This window comes from Podarcis raffonei, chromosome 13 (assembly GCF_027172205.1).
Source record: "Podarcis raffonei isolate rPodRaf1 chromosome 13, rPodRaf1.pri, whole genome shotgun sequence".
Lineage (NCBI taxonomy): Eukaryota > Metazoa > Chordata > Lepidosauria > Squamata > Lacertidae > Podarcis > Podarcis raffonei.
In genome coordinates this window covers 1,068,124-1,084,579 of record NC_070614.1, presented here as the reverse complement: position 1 = coordinate 1,084,579, position 16,456 = coordinate 1,068,124, and the positions used below count along the sequence as shown (strand labels likewise).

Genomic DNA, 16,456 nt, shown 5'->3' with positions numbered 1-16,456 from the left:
TAAAACCTTCCCGTTTCGGTGCCAAATTAAGATATTTAAAGATCCAATTTTCCGTTCTACTCACGGGTAGTTGTTTAAAATCCAATTGTCCACAGGAAAAAGTCAGCGCTCTCCGGCAACAGCAATGCGGCTTCACTCCGTGAAAGAAGCAGTCAATTCGAAGCACCGCGCCACTCACCCCACATCGCTCCGGATCCCCAAAACAGGGTTTCCCCGCGAGTAGGGGAGGCGCAAAAGGTGCCAGCCGAATCCCAGGTTCACAAGCTTCTCCCGCCTGTGATTTCAGTGGGTCTCCGCCTTCGCCGTGGCGGTCAGACCCTGCTTTCCATGGAGCAAGTTCCTCCCGATCGGAGGAGCTCCGCCATTGCCGGAGGCGCCAACCCGGAAGTCCCCTGATACAAGTGGAGACTGTTTCCCTCTAGAGGGAGCTTTTGAAACTGTTACAGGAGTGTAACTGGGGAATCTCCAGCTGCAAGATAATAAATTGTGAGAACCAGGGATTGACCTTGGACCATTTAAAAATGTTGACAGGAGAAGCCATAGTGACTGCATTATGTAAGATAAGCTATTCGCTGGAACAGCTTCACAAGAAGACGGATGATATGACTACTAAAATTGACAATTTGGGACAAATAGCGATTAATTTGAGACAAAAAGTGAACACCAACACAGAAATTATTCAGGACTTGGTACAGGAATCTACTTGGGCAGGACAAATTGTGGAGGAGAAGGAGAAAGCTGTTGTTGTCGAATCTAAAGTAATACAAGCGGGATCTTCAGCCTTACAGAAGCAAATTGAGGACTATAAGCTGAGGCCTTTTATGATTGAATCTAGGAAAAGTCAGATTTTGAGGATCGGAGCCCGGCTTGGACTGGAGAAGGAAAGTTGGAAAGATCCCTCTACGCAGGGATTAATGGACTTTTGGGATATGGACTTGGGTCAGGAGGAGATTGAAGCTCTGGGGGCCTTTGGATTTGGAGGAAGCTTGAAACATGTCCTGAAATACTTTATGGATCTTAATTTTAACTACGGAAATTTGGCTGACCTGTCGAGAAGGAATAAAAGCATTGTTAGGTTGGAGTCTCCCCGAGATCTGCTCTTTAGCATTAAAGAATATGAAGAAGACCTGCAGAAGGGACTTGGAAAAGAGTTAAGAGCCTCGGACATAAGATCTCCAGGTTGATGGACTATATGGAATTGACGGAAAGGACTGGCAGAATCCGAGACCAGGGAGAAGAGATGGTGGAAGAAGATTGGAAAATTTAAAGTTTATTTATAGAAATACTGTAAAATTAATGAGTGATAGAAAAATGTTGGAATGAAATTTTATGGCCTTAGTAGAAATGTTATAAGGAGTTAAGCATATACAAGTATTTTAGCTTTAATGGAAAATAAGGTTAAAAATATGTTAAGATATTTATAATATGACAGAAAATAGAGAAAGATGGAAAGGATTTGCTGAAACAATTAATAGAAGTGGAATACAAAAAGGGAGGTGAGAGGAGGTCGATGAAACAAGGGAATGAAAGATAGAGTATGGAAAAGGTGAGACGTATGTTTTTAAATTGTTTTTGTTTTGTTTAGGGTTAGGATTAGGGATAGGGTTTTGTTTAGTTTAATGTGTTTAGTTTAATGTGTTAAGGTTGTGTTTTGTATTGTTTATATTTTGTATTGTATTGTTTTTTTCTTTTCTTTTATCTTCTGTCTTTTCTTTCTTCTCTTCCTTTTTTGTAAGCTTTAAAAGTAATAAATATTATTTTTTTAAAAATATTACTTCTCTTCTTCTGGACACTAGACTTCTGTTTATGCAGCCGAGAATAGCATTAGCTTTTTCTGCATCTGCATCACACTGTTGACTCATGTTAAGCTTGTGGTCCACCAAGACCTCCGGATCTTTTTCATATGTACTGCTAGTAAGCCAGGTGTACCACATGCTATATTTATTTATCTGGTTCTTCCTGCCTAAATGCAGAACCTTACATTTGTCCCTATTGAAATTCATTTTGTTAGCTTGCGCCCAGTTCTCCAATTTGTTGAGGTGATTTTGAATTTGGAATCTGCCTTCTGCGGCATTAGCTCCCCCTCCCAGTTTGGTGTCATCTGCAAATTGGATAAACATCCCCTCAATTCCTTCATCCAAGTCGTTTATAAAGTCGTTGAACATCAGTGGGCCCAGAAGAGAGCCCTGCATCTATTACTTTTTCCCTGGATGATGAGGAACCAATAATGAGTGCTCTTTGGGTTTGGTCAGTCAACCTGCTACAAATCCACCTGTTACCTCATTCAACCTACATTTTACCAGCTTCCTCACAAGAATATCATGGGGAACTTTGTCAAAAGCCTTGCTGAAATCAAGATATACTTCGTCCACAGCATTCCCCAGATCCACCAAGCTTGTGATTCCATCAAAGAAAGAAATTAGATTTGTCTGGCATGACTTGCTTTGGAGAAACTTGTGTTGGGTCATAGTAATCTCAGCATCCTGTGCTCACAGACCAACTGTTGCATTATCTGTTCTAGGATCATTCCTGGTCCAGGCAATCCTCCCCTAAGTCCATTCCACCCCACCCTGCCTTGTTCTGCCCCTTTTTGTGACATTTTTATGACGGTTTGGCACTACTTCTGGGTTTGGCACGCTGTACACGTATGTAATTGTGCGTCATTCGGACGTGCCTAAATTGGTTGTTGCCTGTATTGATATCAAATTCACCAGCTGGTAGTTACCTGGGTCTTCTTTTTCCCCTCTCTCCCCCTCAGGTTGCTGCCTGCTGCCTGCTTCTAGACCAATTCTCACCCCCCCCTGGCTCCGACTTTGGTCTGCCTAACCACTGACCAGTTGACCCACCCATTTGCCCTCTGACACAGAGCAACTGCCTTAATATTAATAATAATAATTTATTATTTATACCCCACCCATTATTTATACCCACACTTAGGGGTCATGATGGCCCTTGCCTGGCTACTTCAACAGCGGGATCCTCCATTAGATTGCAACCCTTGCTGGGTCCAGGAATTAGAAGGGGCTCAGGCACACAGCCTAACCCCTCCCCCCCCACAAGCATCACAACAATATGTTCAATCCAGCTCTGGGTGATTCCTCAGAAGTAAGTTGCAGTGTGGTTCATCTGACTGCATATTCTTAAATTCCTCAACATGCACCTGCAATTCTATGCATGTCTACATAGTGTGCAGTTAGTGATGGGGAAGAAATTAAACTCAGTTCACATTTCAAGATGGACTTATTTAATTTGCACTGTCCACCCACCCTTCAAACTCTGCACATCTCCAGGCAAGTAAAGTGTACCAGAATGTACATAGAATCTTAGAGTTGGAAGGGACCCCAAGGGTCATCTAGTCCAACCCCCTGCAATGCAGGAATCTCAGCTAAAGCATCCATGACAGATGGCCACCCAACCTGTGCTTAAAAACCTCCAAGGAAGGAGAGCCCACAAACTCTCATGGGAGTCTGTTCCACTACCAAACAGCTCTTACTGTCAGAAAGTTTTCCCTGATGCTTAGTTGGAATCTCCTTTCTTGCAACTTGAAGCCATTGGTTCGAGTCCTGCCCTCCAGAGCAGGAGAAAACAATCATGCTCCCTCCTCCATGAGACAGCCCTTGAGATATTTGAAGATGGCTATCAAATCTCCTCTCAGTCTCTTCTTTTCCAGGCTAAACATACCCAGCTCCTTCAAGCACTCCTCATAAGCAGGGGCGGAGGAAGAGGGGGCGGTGGGGACGGGCCGCCCCAGGTGTCACCACTGAGGGGGGTGACAAAATGCCGGGCGGCACTCGCCGTGGGGCTTGCACCCGTGCCTGAGCTATGCGTCTCTCCTGAGCGAGATGTGGTGGCTTGGGTGCATCACTGCCCAAATGGTCCACCCGCTGCCTCCCCCTGCCCCAGCTGCAGGGCGGCTGAATGGGAGGAGGCAGGCAGACTCCTCGGAGGCCCCACAGAGCCCCAGCTGGCCCCGCCCCCGTGGGCAGCTGGTTCCGCCTTCAGGCACAGGGCACACACACCGCCCCAGGCTCCCGATTGGCTTGCTCCACTGCTACTCATAAGGCTTGGTTGATCCCTTGATCCTCTTTCTTGCCCTCCTCTGCACACCCTCCAGCTTGCCAACATCCTTCTTACATTGTGGTGCCCAGAACTGGACACAGTGTTCCAGGTGTGGTCTGGAATAGAGTGGGACTATGACTTCCCTTGGTCTAGACACTAGACTTCTGTTGCTGCAGCCTAGAATAGCATTAGCTTTTTTTGCTGCTTCCTCACATGGTTGACTCATGTTCAGCTTGTGGTCCACTAAGACCCCAATATTCTTTTCACATGTACTGCTAGTAAGCCAGTGTAAAGGGCACACATGGTGTAAATGCATATATAAGTGAAGATAACATACAAAAATTATAGGAGGAGGAACTGTTTTGCAAAGATGTGTATAGTAGGCAAAATTGCAGGAGAAAACTGCACTAAAGTGCTAGTGAATTTCATGAGGAATATTTTTTAAAACATTTGCAAACCAATGTATAGAACTAAACAGATGACTACAAAAATGAGAAGCTGAGGAGGGTTTCCCTCAAAAGATAACCCCTACCTGCAAATAACCCCCCTAAAATCATACAACAGCAACACGTCAACAATGACCCCAAATTGTTTTTTTAAAAATAAGTGGAAGAGGCAGGGTGCCTTGTTGGGCTCCAAGGGGTATGATTTCTCAGAGATTTGCAATGCCCATGGGCACATGTTGGGAACCGCTGTTTTTTATGTATTTGATTTTTATTTTCCTGGAGGCCCCCCAAAAGACATTATGAAAACCTGTATTCCCACACATAAACAACTAACAGCAGTATGCATCTGTAAAACACATTCTTATTAAGTGATCCACAAGTTAATGTAAACCTTTGGGACTGGTCTTTGGTTTTCTGGAGAATTTCTGAACAAAATAAAGCTCCCCCTTTCTCCCACCAAGGTGTCCCTTTGTGCTTTGTTCCTCTAGCTGGTCTTAACTTGTGGATCAATCTTCCCATAAGGGCAAGAGGCTGTCCTCTTTTGTACCAGGGATTCAGGGTTGCACCTTTTAAGTCATTTCGGAATACAGCGATAACCATTTATGCTGCCACTAAGAGAAATCCCAGTTAGTGGTTTATCCACCTAGTCCTGATTCTCATTTAAATACAGATTCAGTAATGCAAGGGCTGCAGACTTTGCGACATGCTGTTGAGTAATTTTACTTAATTCATTACTATCTAGATGGCTTCCCCTTTCCTCAATTTAATCCCCACATCAACCCTGCAAGATAGGTCAGCCTATAAACAGTGACTGGCCCCCAAGGCTACCCAGTGAGCTTCATGGCCAAGTGAGGATTTGAACTCTGGTCCCTGCCAGGTTTTAGTCTGACACTCTAGTCTAACCGCTACACAGCACTAGCTCTATTTCATTAAACCCTGAGTAAAATACTTGTTGACACTTTAAACACTTGCTCATTAAACACTTGTTCCTCCCAATCTGCCACCTTCGGACATGCCCACCACAAGTGCCTATAGCTGCCTCTCTCCCAGCCCCTCGCCAGGACACAGAGCCCCCATTCTAAGGCTTCGCGACTTGTACTTTTGCTCTTGGGAGGTGGGGTTCTTAGAAGCCAGATGCCTAAGGAAAGTGCTTCAGACCCCACGCCTGATCCTGTTTTCTGCCATGCTCCCTTTAGGGCGATGGGCCAAGCGCCATTCCGGAACCTGCAGCATTTTTCTGGCAAATGCTCTAATTATTCCTATTGCGTTTTACAGCCTGCGTTCAGCTCCATGCCATCCTACCTCCATGCAGAGAGATCTCCGACCCGTTATTCTTTCCAGGAGTTCGGATTCCTGCCTTGCTCTGACATGATGAATGACTTTTGAGCAATCTGATACGTGCCATGCCCCTCCGTCTTGCACACCCATTCCATTGCCAGTTGTCTTAAATGACCAGATCCGAACGGCATTGTTTGCAGTCAGACAAAATGGAAAGAGGAATTCCTTACCACATGCCTGGATGTCTCTTGTTCGAATTTAATTGAATTCTTGCTTGTGCTAAAACAGCCATCAATTATTCAAGGCCGCATTCATTAATTCTAAATATTACAAGCAATAAGTGGGGTGTTATTGCACCGTTAAGGATTCAGGCAGATAAATGCACCTGCTTGTTGCATTTTAATCCTGCATACTTGATCAGCCATCAAGCCTGGAAAGGATTTAGCCTGCTGCAGCTCGCGAGAGATGGGAAATGGATATTTATTTTACAGAGAGCTAGTTACCAATCTAGTCAACAGTGTGATGCAGCAGCAAAAAAGAGAGAAATGAATGCTGTTCTAGAGTGAACAACAGAAGAATATAATGTCCAGATCAAGGGAAATAATAGTATCTCTCTCTTCTGCCTTGGTCAGACCCCACCTAGAACAACACTGTGTTCAGTTCAAGGAGGGCGTTGGCAATCTGGAAGGTGTGTAAAGGATGGCAACCAAGATGATCCAGGGTTTGGAAACCAAGGTGGAATCTACACACATATAAAAAGCGTTCTGAAAATGCTTTTTTAAAACCGTTTTTTAAAAATACATTGAATTTTCTATAAGGCTCACCATCACCATCCAGTGTCACACTTAAATCAATTTATTTGCAGCTGTATAGCTGAGTTCCAAGCCTTAAGAGGAACAGCTGAGGGAGCTGAGGATGTTTAGCCTGGAGTCTGGAGAAGAGGAGACTGAGGGGAGATCTAATGGCCATCTTCATGTATCTCAAGGGTTGTCACATGGAAGAGGGAGCAAGCTTGTTTTCTCCTGCTCTGGAGGGTGGGACTCAAACCAATGGCTTCAAGTTACAAGAAAGGAGATTCCGACTAAACATCAGAAAAAACTTTCTGCCAGTAAGATTGGTTTGACAGTGGAACTGTTTCCTTCAGCAGGTTGTGGACTCTCCTTCCTTGGAGTTTTTTAAGAAGAAGATGGATGGCCGCCTGTCATGAATGCTTTAGTTGAGATTCCTGCATTGCAGGGGGTTGCACTCAGGGCTTTTTTTCTTTAAAAAAATGTTGAGGGGTACTCTCATTTTGACTCAAGAAGATCACCATTTTATTGTTCAAATCGGAAAAAATAAATACAGTAAATGGACAAAAGTAAAAAGATTCACAAAATATTTAGGGGGTCTGTGTACCCCCAGGAAAAAAGCACTAGCTGCACTAAATGGACATCAGGGTCCCTTCCACCTCTACAATTCTATGATTCTATTATCACTAGCATTGCTCAAAAGAGTAAATAAAACACACAGAGGTCCCATTGGTAAAAGGGGAAATCTTCTTTACTTACGGTGTTTTCATCTTTATGAGGTCGGCTGCCTTGTGCATTTTTCCTGACTATCTGTTAGTCTCAGCCCCGTCCTCTGCTGCTGGGGGGCCTGCAAGGTATACACAAGAGAGCATCCTCAGAAGACAATGCCCACCACAAACACCCCCCCCCTCCGTGCTAGAATGCTGGCTTTCCTAAATACTAATTCAACAAGCACATTAAATCTTATCAAGTCTGCAAGTTAGTATTGTAATAAATGAAAATCTGCCCTTATTCCCTTATGGGGGAATAAGAGCCCTTATAGAGTCTTTTGCAGGTTCTCCATCAGTCGGAGAAAATAACAGGCCAACCAGAGAATATTGAGAAGCAAAGCAGCTGAAAAGCCTGATCTTTATTAAACTGTTGCAACAGGATGCTCCCCTCACACGCAGGAAAGGAGGAGGACCCCAAACAAAGGTGTGCCCGCCCTTATATAGACATTTTTAATTGCCTGCCCTGGAGTCCAAGACCACCCTCAGAAACATCATACCTACATCACAGAAAGGGTATAGCTCAAGAGAAATCTGAGTGCGTTGTTTACCTCCTGTCTGGCAGGTTACCTGTTAATGCTTACTTGATTGGATTGCCTGGGGAGCCTGACCAGTCTTTTTGTAATGATAAATACTTAGTTCCTGAGCCAGGTCACAGGCTCACCCTATTCATACACAGACATACCCTTAAGACAGGATTTGTGAATGAAAAGACAATGGAGAGGCTTTTCCATTTTCCTTGACGTTGCAGAGAAATCATTTGGTCAGTTTGGGAGTCAAAATGGTTTCCAGGCTGTTTTCCTGTGCTGCTTCAGACATGTGGTTCATATATTTATGTACGTGTTTGCTTGGTACATTTATGAACATTTATTATATATAGACCTTATTTTTTTTATTTCAGTATAAACCGTTGGAACTGGTCTTTGATTTTCTGGAGAAATTGTAAACGAATCCAGTTATCATTACTGGTCCTGCTGTAAGGGGGTACGATTAGCTCTTTACATTGCCGCCCCCCAAATATACTCCTCAAATATACTTAGAAGAGACAGCTTATGTTACAACCTGCGATTGTGGGAAACCAGAGCTTAGACTTCCCATTTAGGGTTTTTAATGTTGCAATTCTTAACACACTTTGCGGAGAGGGGGAACCTGCTTTCCAATACTCATGCATAGAAATGAGCCCACATCTGGGGAGGATTTCATCAGAGCCACCCAGGCTGGCATTTGCTGTGGGAGAGCATCCTTGGGGGCTGAGGAGAAGCCCCTGTGGCCTGTGAATCGCCTTGGAGGGACTCTGGAGAGGAAGAGCAGAAAGAGATGTAACGTCACGCAATCCTGTTCCTTTGGCTTGAGTCTGCTTGCAGCATCTGTTCCAGATCAGGACTGTTCCAGATTTTACAATGCAGAAAAATGTGTTCAAACATGCATATTTATGGGACAATTTAATTTTTTTATTATTATTAAAAGCTAAAATAACATTTAAACTGTATTATATTTGGGGGAAATTCTTTCTAAAATGTGTTATATTAGGCAAAATCACATGCAAAGGTGTGTTTATTAGGAGGAAGAGAGTTTTAATGCTTAAAAGTTCAACATATATAGATATTTAACACAAACGAATGTGGAAATGTGTTGGACTGGAAATACTGGAAAATGAAAAATTTAGAGAAACGTAAATTGACAGATCTAACCATCCCTGCCATCCACCTTGAATTACAATGGAAGCATTTATGGCAAACTGAGTATATTTTGATTTTTCAGCTCTCAGATTACACACACACACAAAGCAGCAAAGAGGAATGAGATATAATTGATTATTTAATAAATTGCATGCCACTTTTCAAGGGAAAAAATAATCCAAATTATGTTTACAAATGACATATCAGATAAGCAATAAAATACAATTTAAGACTGCAAAGCACTGCCAAAATCTTAAAACAATATTTCAAAATGTTTCTAAAAGGCCAAGAGGACCAACGCTAATCCAGCATAATGTAAAATTATCAAAATCAGGTAAACATTGGAAAGTTATGCAGCTCAGATCAAACAAGTTGCTAAAGGTGGTGGGAAAAGGTGGAGCGTCTTGAAGGCTGCAAGAGAATGAAGAGAACGACCTAAGAAGAGCCGGCTATATCCAGCCAATGGCCCATCCTCTTCTCCCAGTGGCCAAATGGATGGGCCAGCCTGGTCGGACTCTGACATCTCACGTAATCACATTCCACTGTTGTGGGGCTGCCGCTAAGAATGCCTTCATCATGAGCGCTTCACAGACATTTCATAGTGGATTGAGTAACTTCATTGATTGACTATAAACTATCATCATCATCATCATTATTAAAGATTTCCTTATACTACGTCAGATCCTGGCTCCACCTAGCTCAGTGTTTTCTCCATGCAAGGCAGATGTTGTGCCACAGAACTATGGCCTCTTCGCCTAAGACAGTGTGTATTGTTTTGAAAATGACCAAAAACAATAAAAGGAGCAGAATTGGTTTTCTCCTGACTCCAAAGCAGACAAAAGGGCAGGATTGTGCTGGGCACCATCCACTGTGCAGTCCTTTCCTGCCAAAGTCCAGTAGACGTGGAGGGGGAAGCCGGGATTCTCCTGGAGGGCTCCTATTCCTCAGAAGGTCTTCTGCAGATCTTCCTGAATGACTGAGCCCATTGTTTTTATTTAACTGCAGAACTATAGGACCCAATTAAAAATAATGAGGCCCGTCTCCACCTGCCAGGCTCAGTTAGTGATAATGGAAGCTGATAGCTCCTGGAATATATTCATTTTTGTCTGATAGGTGAACTAGGGCAGGGGTCTTGGCTTGGGTCAGTGGCACATCCCTAGCAACAAAACATGGGTCATTCGCACCCAAGGGGGCCTTTAGGAACCCAGTGATTAAATAAGGAAGTAGGAAGTAAATCAAATACAAAAAGGTGAAGGACCCCCCCCTCTCCGTTTCAGCTGCATTTTACTGTTTGGCTATTCATCAGATTATTCCCTCTCTTTAAGGCCAATGGGAAAAATCCACTGGCTGTGGACAGATGAGGAGAGGGATCCATTTGACATCACACATCCAGGGACAAAGAAAACAAGCAATGTGATTCTTGTCCATATTTAGGAGTTGTGGAAAGGTCAGTATTTCCTTTTTTAAAAAAATAATTTTTATTAACAGGCCAATCACATCACATTATTCAAATCACATTGGTTCCGAATTATACAGCCAAATTTTAAATTTTTGAGGGTACCCATATATCAAGGTCAGTATTTCCTGCCCCGTCCCAGAACTGCCATACAAGCCTAATTGTATCACGAAAACCTCAACTTGATCACGTTTGGGTTTAACTGAAAGAATTATTAGAAGCGCTGACATCCGCATGGCGAGATCAATATAAAATCACAGAGCTTTTAGTTAATGCACCAGGTTTCTTTTATCATTCAGCTCCCTCTTGAGGCATTTAAAAATACACATATATATTTACCCGTCAATGGAGACAGTGTGCTGGGGATATGTCCTAAATGAGAGCCACATGGGAGGAAGCAAGCCCAGTGGATGGTGTTTATTATTGGCTCAGGCCTTTCAAAACATACTATTTTGTGTGTGTGTGTGTGTGTGTGTGTGTGTGTGTGTGAGAGAGAGAGAGAGAGAGAGAGAGAGAGAGAGAGAGAGGAGGGGGGATTTGAACTTGGCCATCTGACATGACTGGTTCTTGAATTAACGTTAAGTATCTGTGCGGTGAGAGCACTCCAAACTTGGAGAAGCTGGACAGGACCTGTCATTTTGAATGAGTAATCCATCCTGAGTGCAGAGGAGAGGCAACACATTGCTTCCCCCTTCAGTCACGGAGAAGGGCAATCACTATCTGTCAGCAGCTCTTTAAACACACCCATACCCCGAGATGGGATGCTTAACTTATTGGCAGCAATTCAGCCCTGGCACCTCCACTGTCAGCAGTGGGTGACTTTGACACTTGTTAGCAGGTGACCACGGTGCAAGCTGCGCACCACCTCCCGCCTCTCTTGGCCATGAGATTTTTTTAAAAAAACCACTAACATCCTTCTCTGTGTCTAATGATGTTCCTGAGAGAGGCGAGAACAGTCTTTCCTGCGTTCTCCACCCACCTTGAGCCACTGCAAACAGCAGCCAGCAAATGCCTTAAAGGGACGCAATCCATCGTCCAATAGTCCAGCACGCATTCCTTCGGATGAGATTGCGCATCATAAACAGCTTATGGTGGGAGTTCGTGGTACATCCATTGCAGAGCTAATAACAATGTGGATTCTGTGTATTTGGGCTTGAATAGACCAGTGCATTGCTACCGTAAACCATGGAGCTTGCTCCCACGGGAGGCAGTGATGGCCCCCAGCCTGGATGGCTTTAAAAGAGGAATAGAGAAATCCATGGAGCTACTAGCCAGGAGGGCTCTGCTCTGCCTCCATGTGCTGCTGGGCATTGCAGGAGGTGGCGGGGCTCTTGCGCTTGGGTCCTGCTTGCAGGTTTCCTAAACACATCTGGTTGGACAATGTGAGAACATGGATCCTGGACTGGATGGGCCATTGGCCTGATCCAGCAACTCTTCTTATGTTCTTAGCCGCAGATTGTATCCTATTAGAAAAATGTATATTGGAGCAATCTAAATTAGGCTGGCTGATGAAGTTCTATTACATGGGAAGAATGTGAGACATGCCCAAAGCTGTTTTGAGGGCGCAGCCATGGGGGGTGGACATGCCCCCTTCCAGAGGAGCAGCACAATGGCACCAGCACCTATTCTCCTCCAGACCTCTTTTGGTGGCAGAACTTTGCAGCTATCCTGACATCATTGGGAGCAATTTTTTAAGCTTTCCCACATCACTACAAGAGCACGTAGGTAGCCGGGGATGTGTGTCTGCCTTTTTGCACCATTTCCTGTGTTTTGTGTGTGTGTCCCAGGATAAGTGAATATTGGATACAGCAGCTGTTCTGATGATGCAGTTACAACATTCCTCCCCTCCTCCTCCCCCCGACTGCATCAGCATAAATTATGGGTATAGGATTGCTCTGCATGTTGCTTTTTTCCTCTATAGTTGACAACTAGGATAGCTACTCTCAAGTTATATATATATAGTTTAAAAATGCACACAAAACTCAGCAGGTAGCTTGTGAATTTTTTCTCTGGTCTACAGAGTTATTAGTATCAATAAGAAAAGATTATGTAGGGAAAGAGGAAGGGGAAATGTCGGAAAGATACCAGAAATCCCCTTTTGTCCTTGTGTTCCCCATTAGTACACCCCATAACACCAGCTGGGAGGAGAGCACATCGTGATCGATTCAGCTGGTCACCCGTGTGCTACAGAAGAAGCCCAAAACCGACAAGCAGTTGGCTCATTCTCTTGCGATATTGTCACCCAGGAAACAAATCTATGATGACACAGTTACATGCATCTGTGAACCTCCTGGCCTCATAGGTCACTGGGCAAATCTCTGCAAACCCAACTGTTGACAGTTCTTCACGGGGTTCCCCACAGGAAACAGAAGGTTAATTGACCATTCCCCAAAACCATGAAGTGCTTTTGAAAATGTTAGTTTTAAATCATGGGACACAGCCCCCTGGACTACAAAAAGGAGCAAGTGCGAGAGTGGCTTGTTTCTACTAATTACTGAAATGTTGGATTTGGGGACTGGGAAGGTGAAAAAACGGTTTAATTGGATTTCCGAGTCATGTCAAAATTGAGCAGAAGCAACCTAAGAAGCGGTGGCAGGATTTGGGACAGAGACGTTTGAGGAGGGTGGGTGGATCCATCAGGCTAAAGTGCCCCTGGATAAAAATAACACCCCTGCCTTGATTGTTCCAATTTGATTAATGCCTGTCAAGGAGACGTGTGTAGAAAAGTCTCACCCTGGTCCATGTAGAATCTGGAAAGGACAAACGGGGATGAAACATTGAAGACACAGCTCACATTGCAAAGGGACTGGCTTTTCACACCAACTTCATGTCCTGACAATACCCCAAAGTAGATGCCAGCAGCTCATCTGCTATCTCAACAAAATAAATGGGGAGAAACAACAATGCAGGCATGTCCTTGTAGGTCTGTCTGTAACAGGAAGCACAGAAGACCTAAAACAATTTGAGATCTTGTGCTGGAAGAAACATCACCAACAGCTGGGGCAACAGGGCAGTCTTCCCCAGGATGGGGCTTTCCAGATGTTTTGAACTAACCCCTATGACATGACATGGAGAAAGTTGAGAAAGAATTTTTCCCCCTCCCTCTTTCATAACACTAGCAAGTCACGGACATCCAATGAAGCTCAATGTCAGAACATTCACAAGTGATAAAAGAAAGCACTTATTCACGCAGCAGATTGGTTGAACTATGGAACTCGCTGCCACAGGAGGCAGGGATGGCCTTTAAAAGAGGATTGGACAAATTCATGGAGAAGGCTATCAATGGCTGCTAGCCACGATTGTTTTGCTTTGCCTCCACAGTTGGAGACAGTTGGTATCCATCTGTCTCAGGAGACACTGGAGGAGTGTGCTTTCAGGGATGAAGTCCAAAGGTTGGCGAGTTACAGCGCCTGCTGTGGCTGTAGAGACTGATAGGGGAGAGACATGTTTTGTTGCAGTTGCAGCAGAGGAAGGCATCCGGTTGTGTTGCTGCAGATGCACCAGGGCGTTTTTCCTCTCTGCGCTTTTCCCAGCAGTCCTTCCTCCTCCTGGCATTGTTGTGGATGCAGGACCTGAGTGTCTCCAGGCACTGCAGTCATCTGCTAAGGATTCCGACAAGGCAGATTTAAGGTTAATAGAGGCAACAATGCTTCTGAAGACCACTTGCTGGAAACTGCTGGAGGTGAGAGGCCTCTTGTGCTCAAATCTTGCTTGTGGGCTTCCCACAGGCACCTGGTTGGTCACGGTGAGAAGAGGAGTCTGGACTAGAGGGGCCGCTGGGGCGGATCTCGCAGGCTCTTCTCCTGTTCTGGACTTGACACTAGCTTTGACATTCTTTTCTCACCAGGCAGACATTTTCCTTTTTCTGGGGCAGCACCCAGGTATTGATGTTTATATATTCTGACTATGTTGTTAACTTCATAAACTTTTGTTGCACTACCCAAAGGCCATGGCATCATCCAAAAACATCAACAGTCACTACATATACAATAAAACCACAGACAAATCTACTAAAATTCTCTGTTACATAGGTAGTTCTCATATAACATGTACAAATTAAATCTCCGAGTGCCCTTTGCAGTTGGCCTCTGGTTTATCTGGTTCTTTCACCCTAATCTTCCCAGCTGCCAAGGTGCAGAGAGCTACTTTATAAGCTACAAAGTCACTGGCCTCACTCTGCAGCCGTTTCACCTTCTCTGCCCTGGTTGTTCTCGACATACTTGTGCATTTTGCTTATTGCTGATATTGTAAAGACTGCCTTCTATTTGAACCAGTCAGGCACTAGGACCACCCTCACTTCTCCTGGTCTTGGTTTTCAGGAAGACCTTTTTGTCCGTTACATCCCTGCATATAATCAGTGGTTGGTCCTATTGTACAACTCCGATGCACCATCTGTATGCTCTCAAGTGACTAGACTTTTGCTAAATGCCTTTTCCTGGTGGGATTAATGGGCAATTTCACACTAAATGATTTTAACTACAATTTGTTACACTGACAGAAAGTATTACAAGCAAATTTCACCCATGGGGGGTGGGGAGGCCTGGCCTTGTAAAATGGAGCACCTATCGCTCTGGTTTATGTCTATTTCAGTTTAAATATCAATCTACAAGAAATACAAAGAGGATTTGTAACACAAGTGGAGGGGGGAATTAAATGCTCTGGTAAATTAAAAGAGGCATTAAGCGTTCTGAGGAAATAAGTTGCTTGTTTAAAAGCAGTTATTCACTATAATTTAAGTGTGTGTGTGTGTGTGTGTGTGTGTGTGTGTGTCTAGACTTTCCTAGTGCTGTTTTTCGCTTCTCTAGCCCATTTTGGTGCACATGGTGATGCGTGGATCAGCCCTTTGCTCTATTTCTGTCAAGCAAATCACTGTGTTTGTTGCAGAGTACTGGAACTTGCTAGCCAGTGTGTCGTAGCAGAAACACATTCTGAATGATGCCCTAGTAGAGACCGGATGAACACTCCTTATTGATATACCATGTCTACTTTAATTTACCTGGAAGAAGGAAGAGGAAGGTTGACTCAGGATTGCTGCACACAGGTTATGCATTTTGTAAATTCAAGAGAAGGCTTACTCAATGCTCTGCCTCCACAGTCAGAGGCAGCGATGCCTCTGAATGCCAGTTGCTAGAAGCCACAGGAGGCCAGAGTTGCTCTTGTGCCCGGGGCCTGTTTGTGGGCTTCTCATAATGGGGGGCCCCTGGCTGGCAAGGGTAAGAACAGGATGCTGGCCTAGTTGGGCCAATGGCCTGATCCAGCAAGCGCTTCCTATGTCCATCTGTGGCACCCTGGTTTGTTTATTTACTGAACTGCTTTTAGACCCCACCCTTCCTCCAAATAGAAGCGCAGGACAACTTACATCACAACACATGGAGTAACCGTACTATAATATATAAAGCAAAAATGAAACACAATTGCACATTTATTATTTGTACTTTTTTTCACAGCATTTATATACCACTTGCAATTAATAAAATCTTAAAGCGGTTTACAAACTTTGTGCAAATGAATAAGGAGGATTGCTGAATAAACCGGTCATCTGGAAGCAATCAAAAGGGAATCTGCGCGTGCTCGGAGGTTTTCTGTTTCTGGTAAGAACTGGCAAAGCTTATTGTTGCTCTGTGAAAGCCCCAGGGAGACCTGGGATGGGCGGGGTGGGCAGAAAACATCAGAACATTGGAAGAATCCTGCTGGGTCCCACAAACCGTTTCCACAGGGGCTCCCCAAGGCCTGCTGGAAACCTGCAAGCAGGATCTGAGCACAAGATCTCTGGTTTCCAACAACTGGGATTCAGAAGTGTTGATGCCTCCAACCGGGGGGGGGGGGCAACTTGAATAAAATATGGGGGGGGCTGCAAGTAAGCCCTGCCCTGCATAATCAGTTGCATGACATGGCGCACACACACCATTTGAGCGGCAATGCCCATCAACTTGGAAGGAGCAGCCCCTCAAATATTTTATTGGGGACCTTGGCTCCTCTGCAC

At 44.4% G+C, this 16,456-nt stretch overlaps 2 protein-coding genes across 7 annotated transcripts in view; one reads left to right on the top strand and one right to left on the bottom strand.

Moving 5' to 3' along the window:
- MYO1H (myosin IH) overlaps positions 1 to 5,829 on the bottom strand; it is a 72,720-nt gene extending 66,891 nt beyond the window's left edge. For all 3 annotated transcript variants that reach the window (XM_053363300.1, XM_053363303.1, XM_053363302.1), the window contains exon 1: positions 5,808 to 5,829. In XM_053363300.1, the coding sequence (XP_053219275.1) occupies positions 5,808 to 5,813 (6 nt within the window). In that variant the 5' untranslated portion in view covers positions 5,814 to 5,829. The remainder of the gene's footprint in view (positions 1 to 5,807) is intronic.
- Positions 1 to 16,456, top strand: part of FOXN4 (forkhead box N4) — a 39,250-nt gene that overhangs the window by 5,778 nt on the left and 17,016 nt on the right. For all 4 annotated transcript variants that reach the window (XM_053363332.1, XM_053363329.1, XM_053363331.1 and 1 more), the window contains exon 3: positions 10,343 to 10,464. The gene's annotated coding sequence lies outside the window, so the exon portion shown is untranslated. The remainder of the gene's footprint in view (positions 1 to 10,342; positions 10,465 to 16,456) is intronic.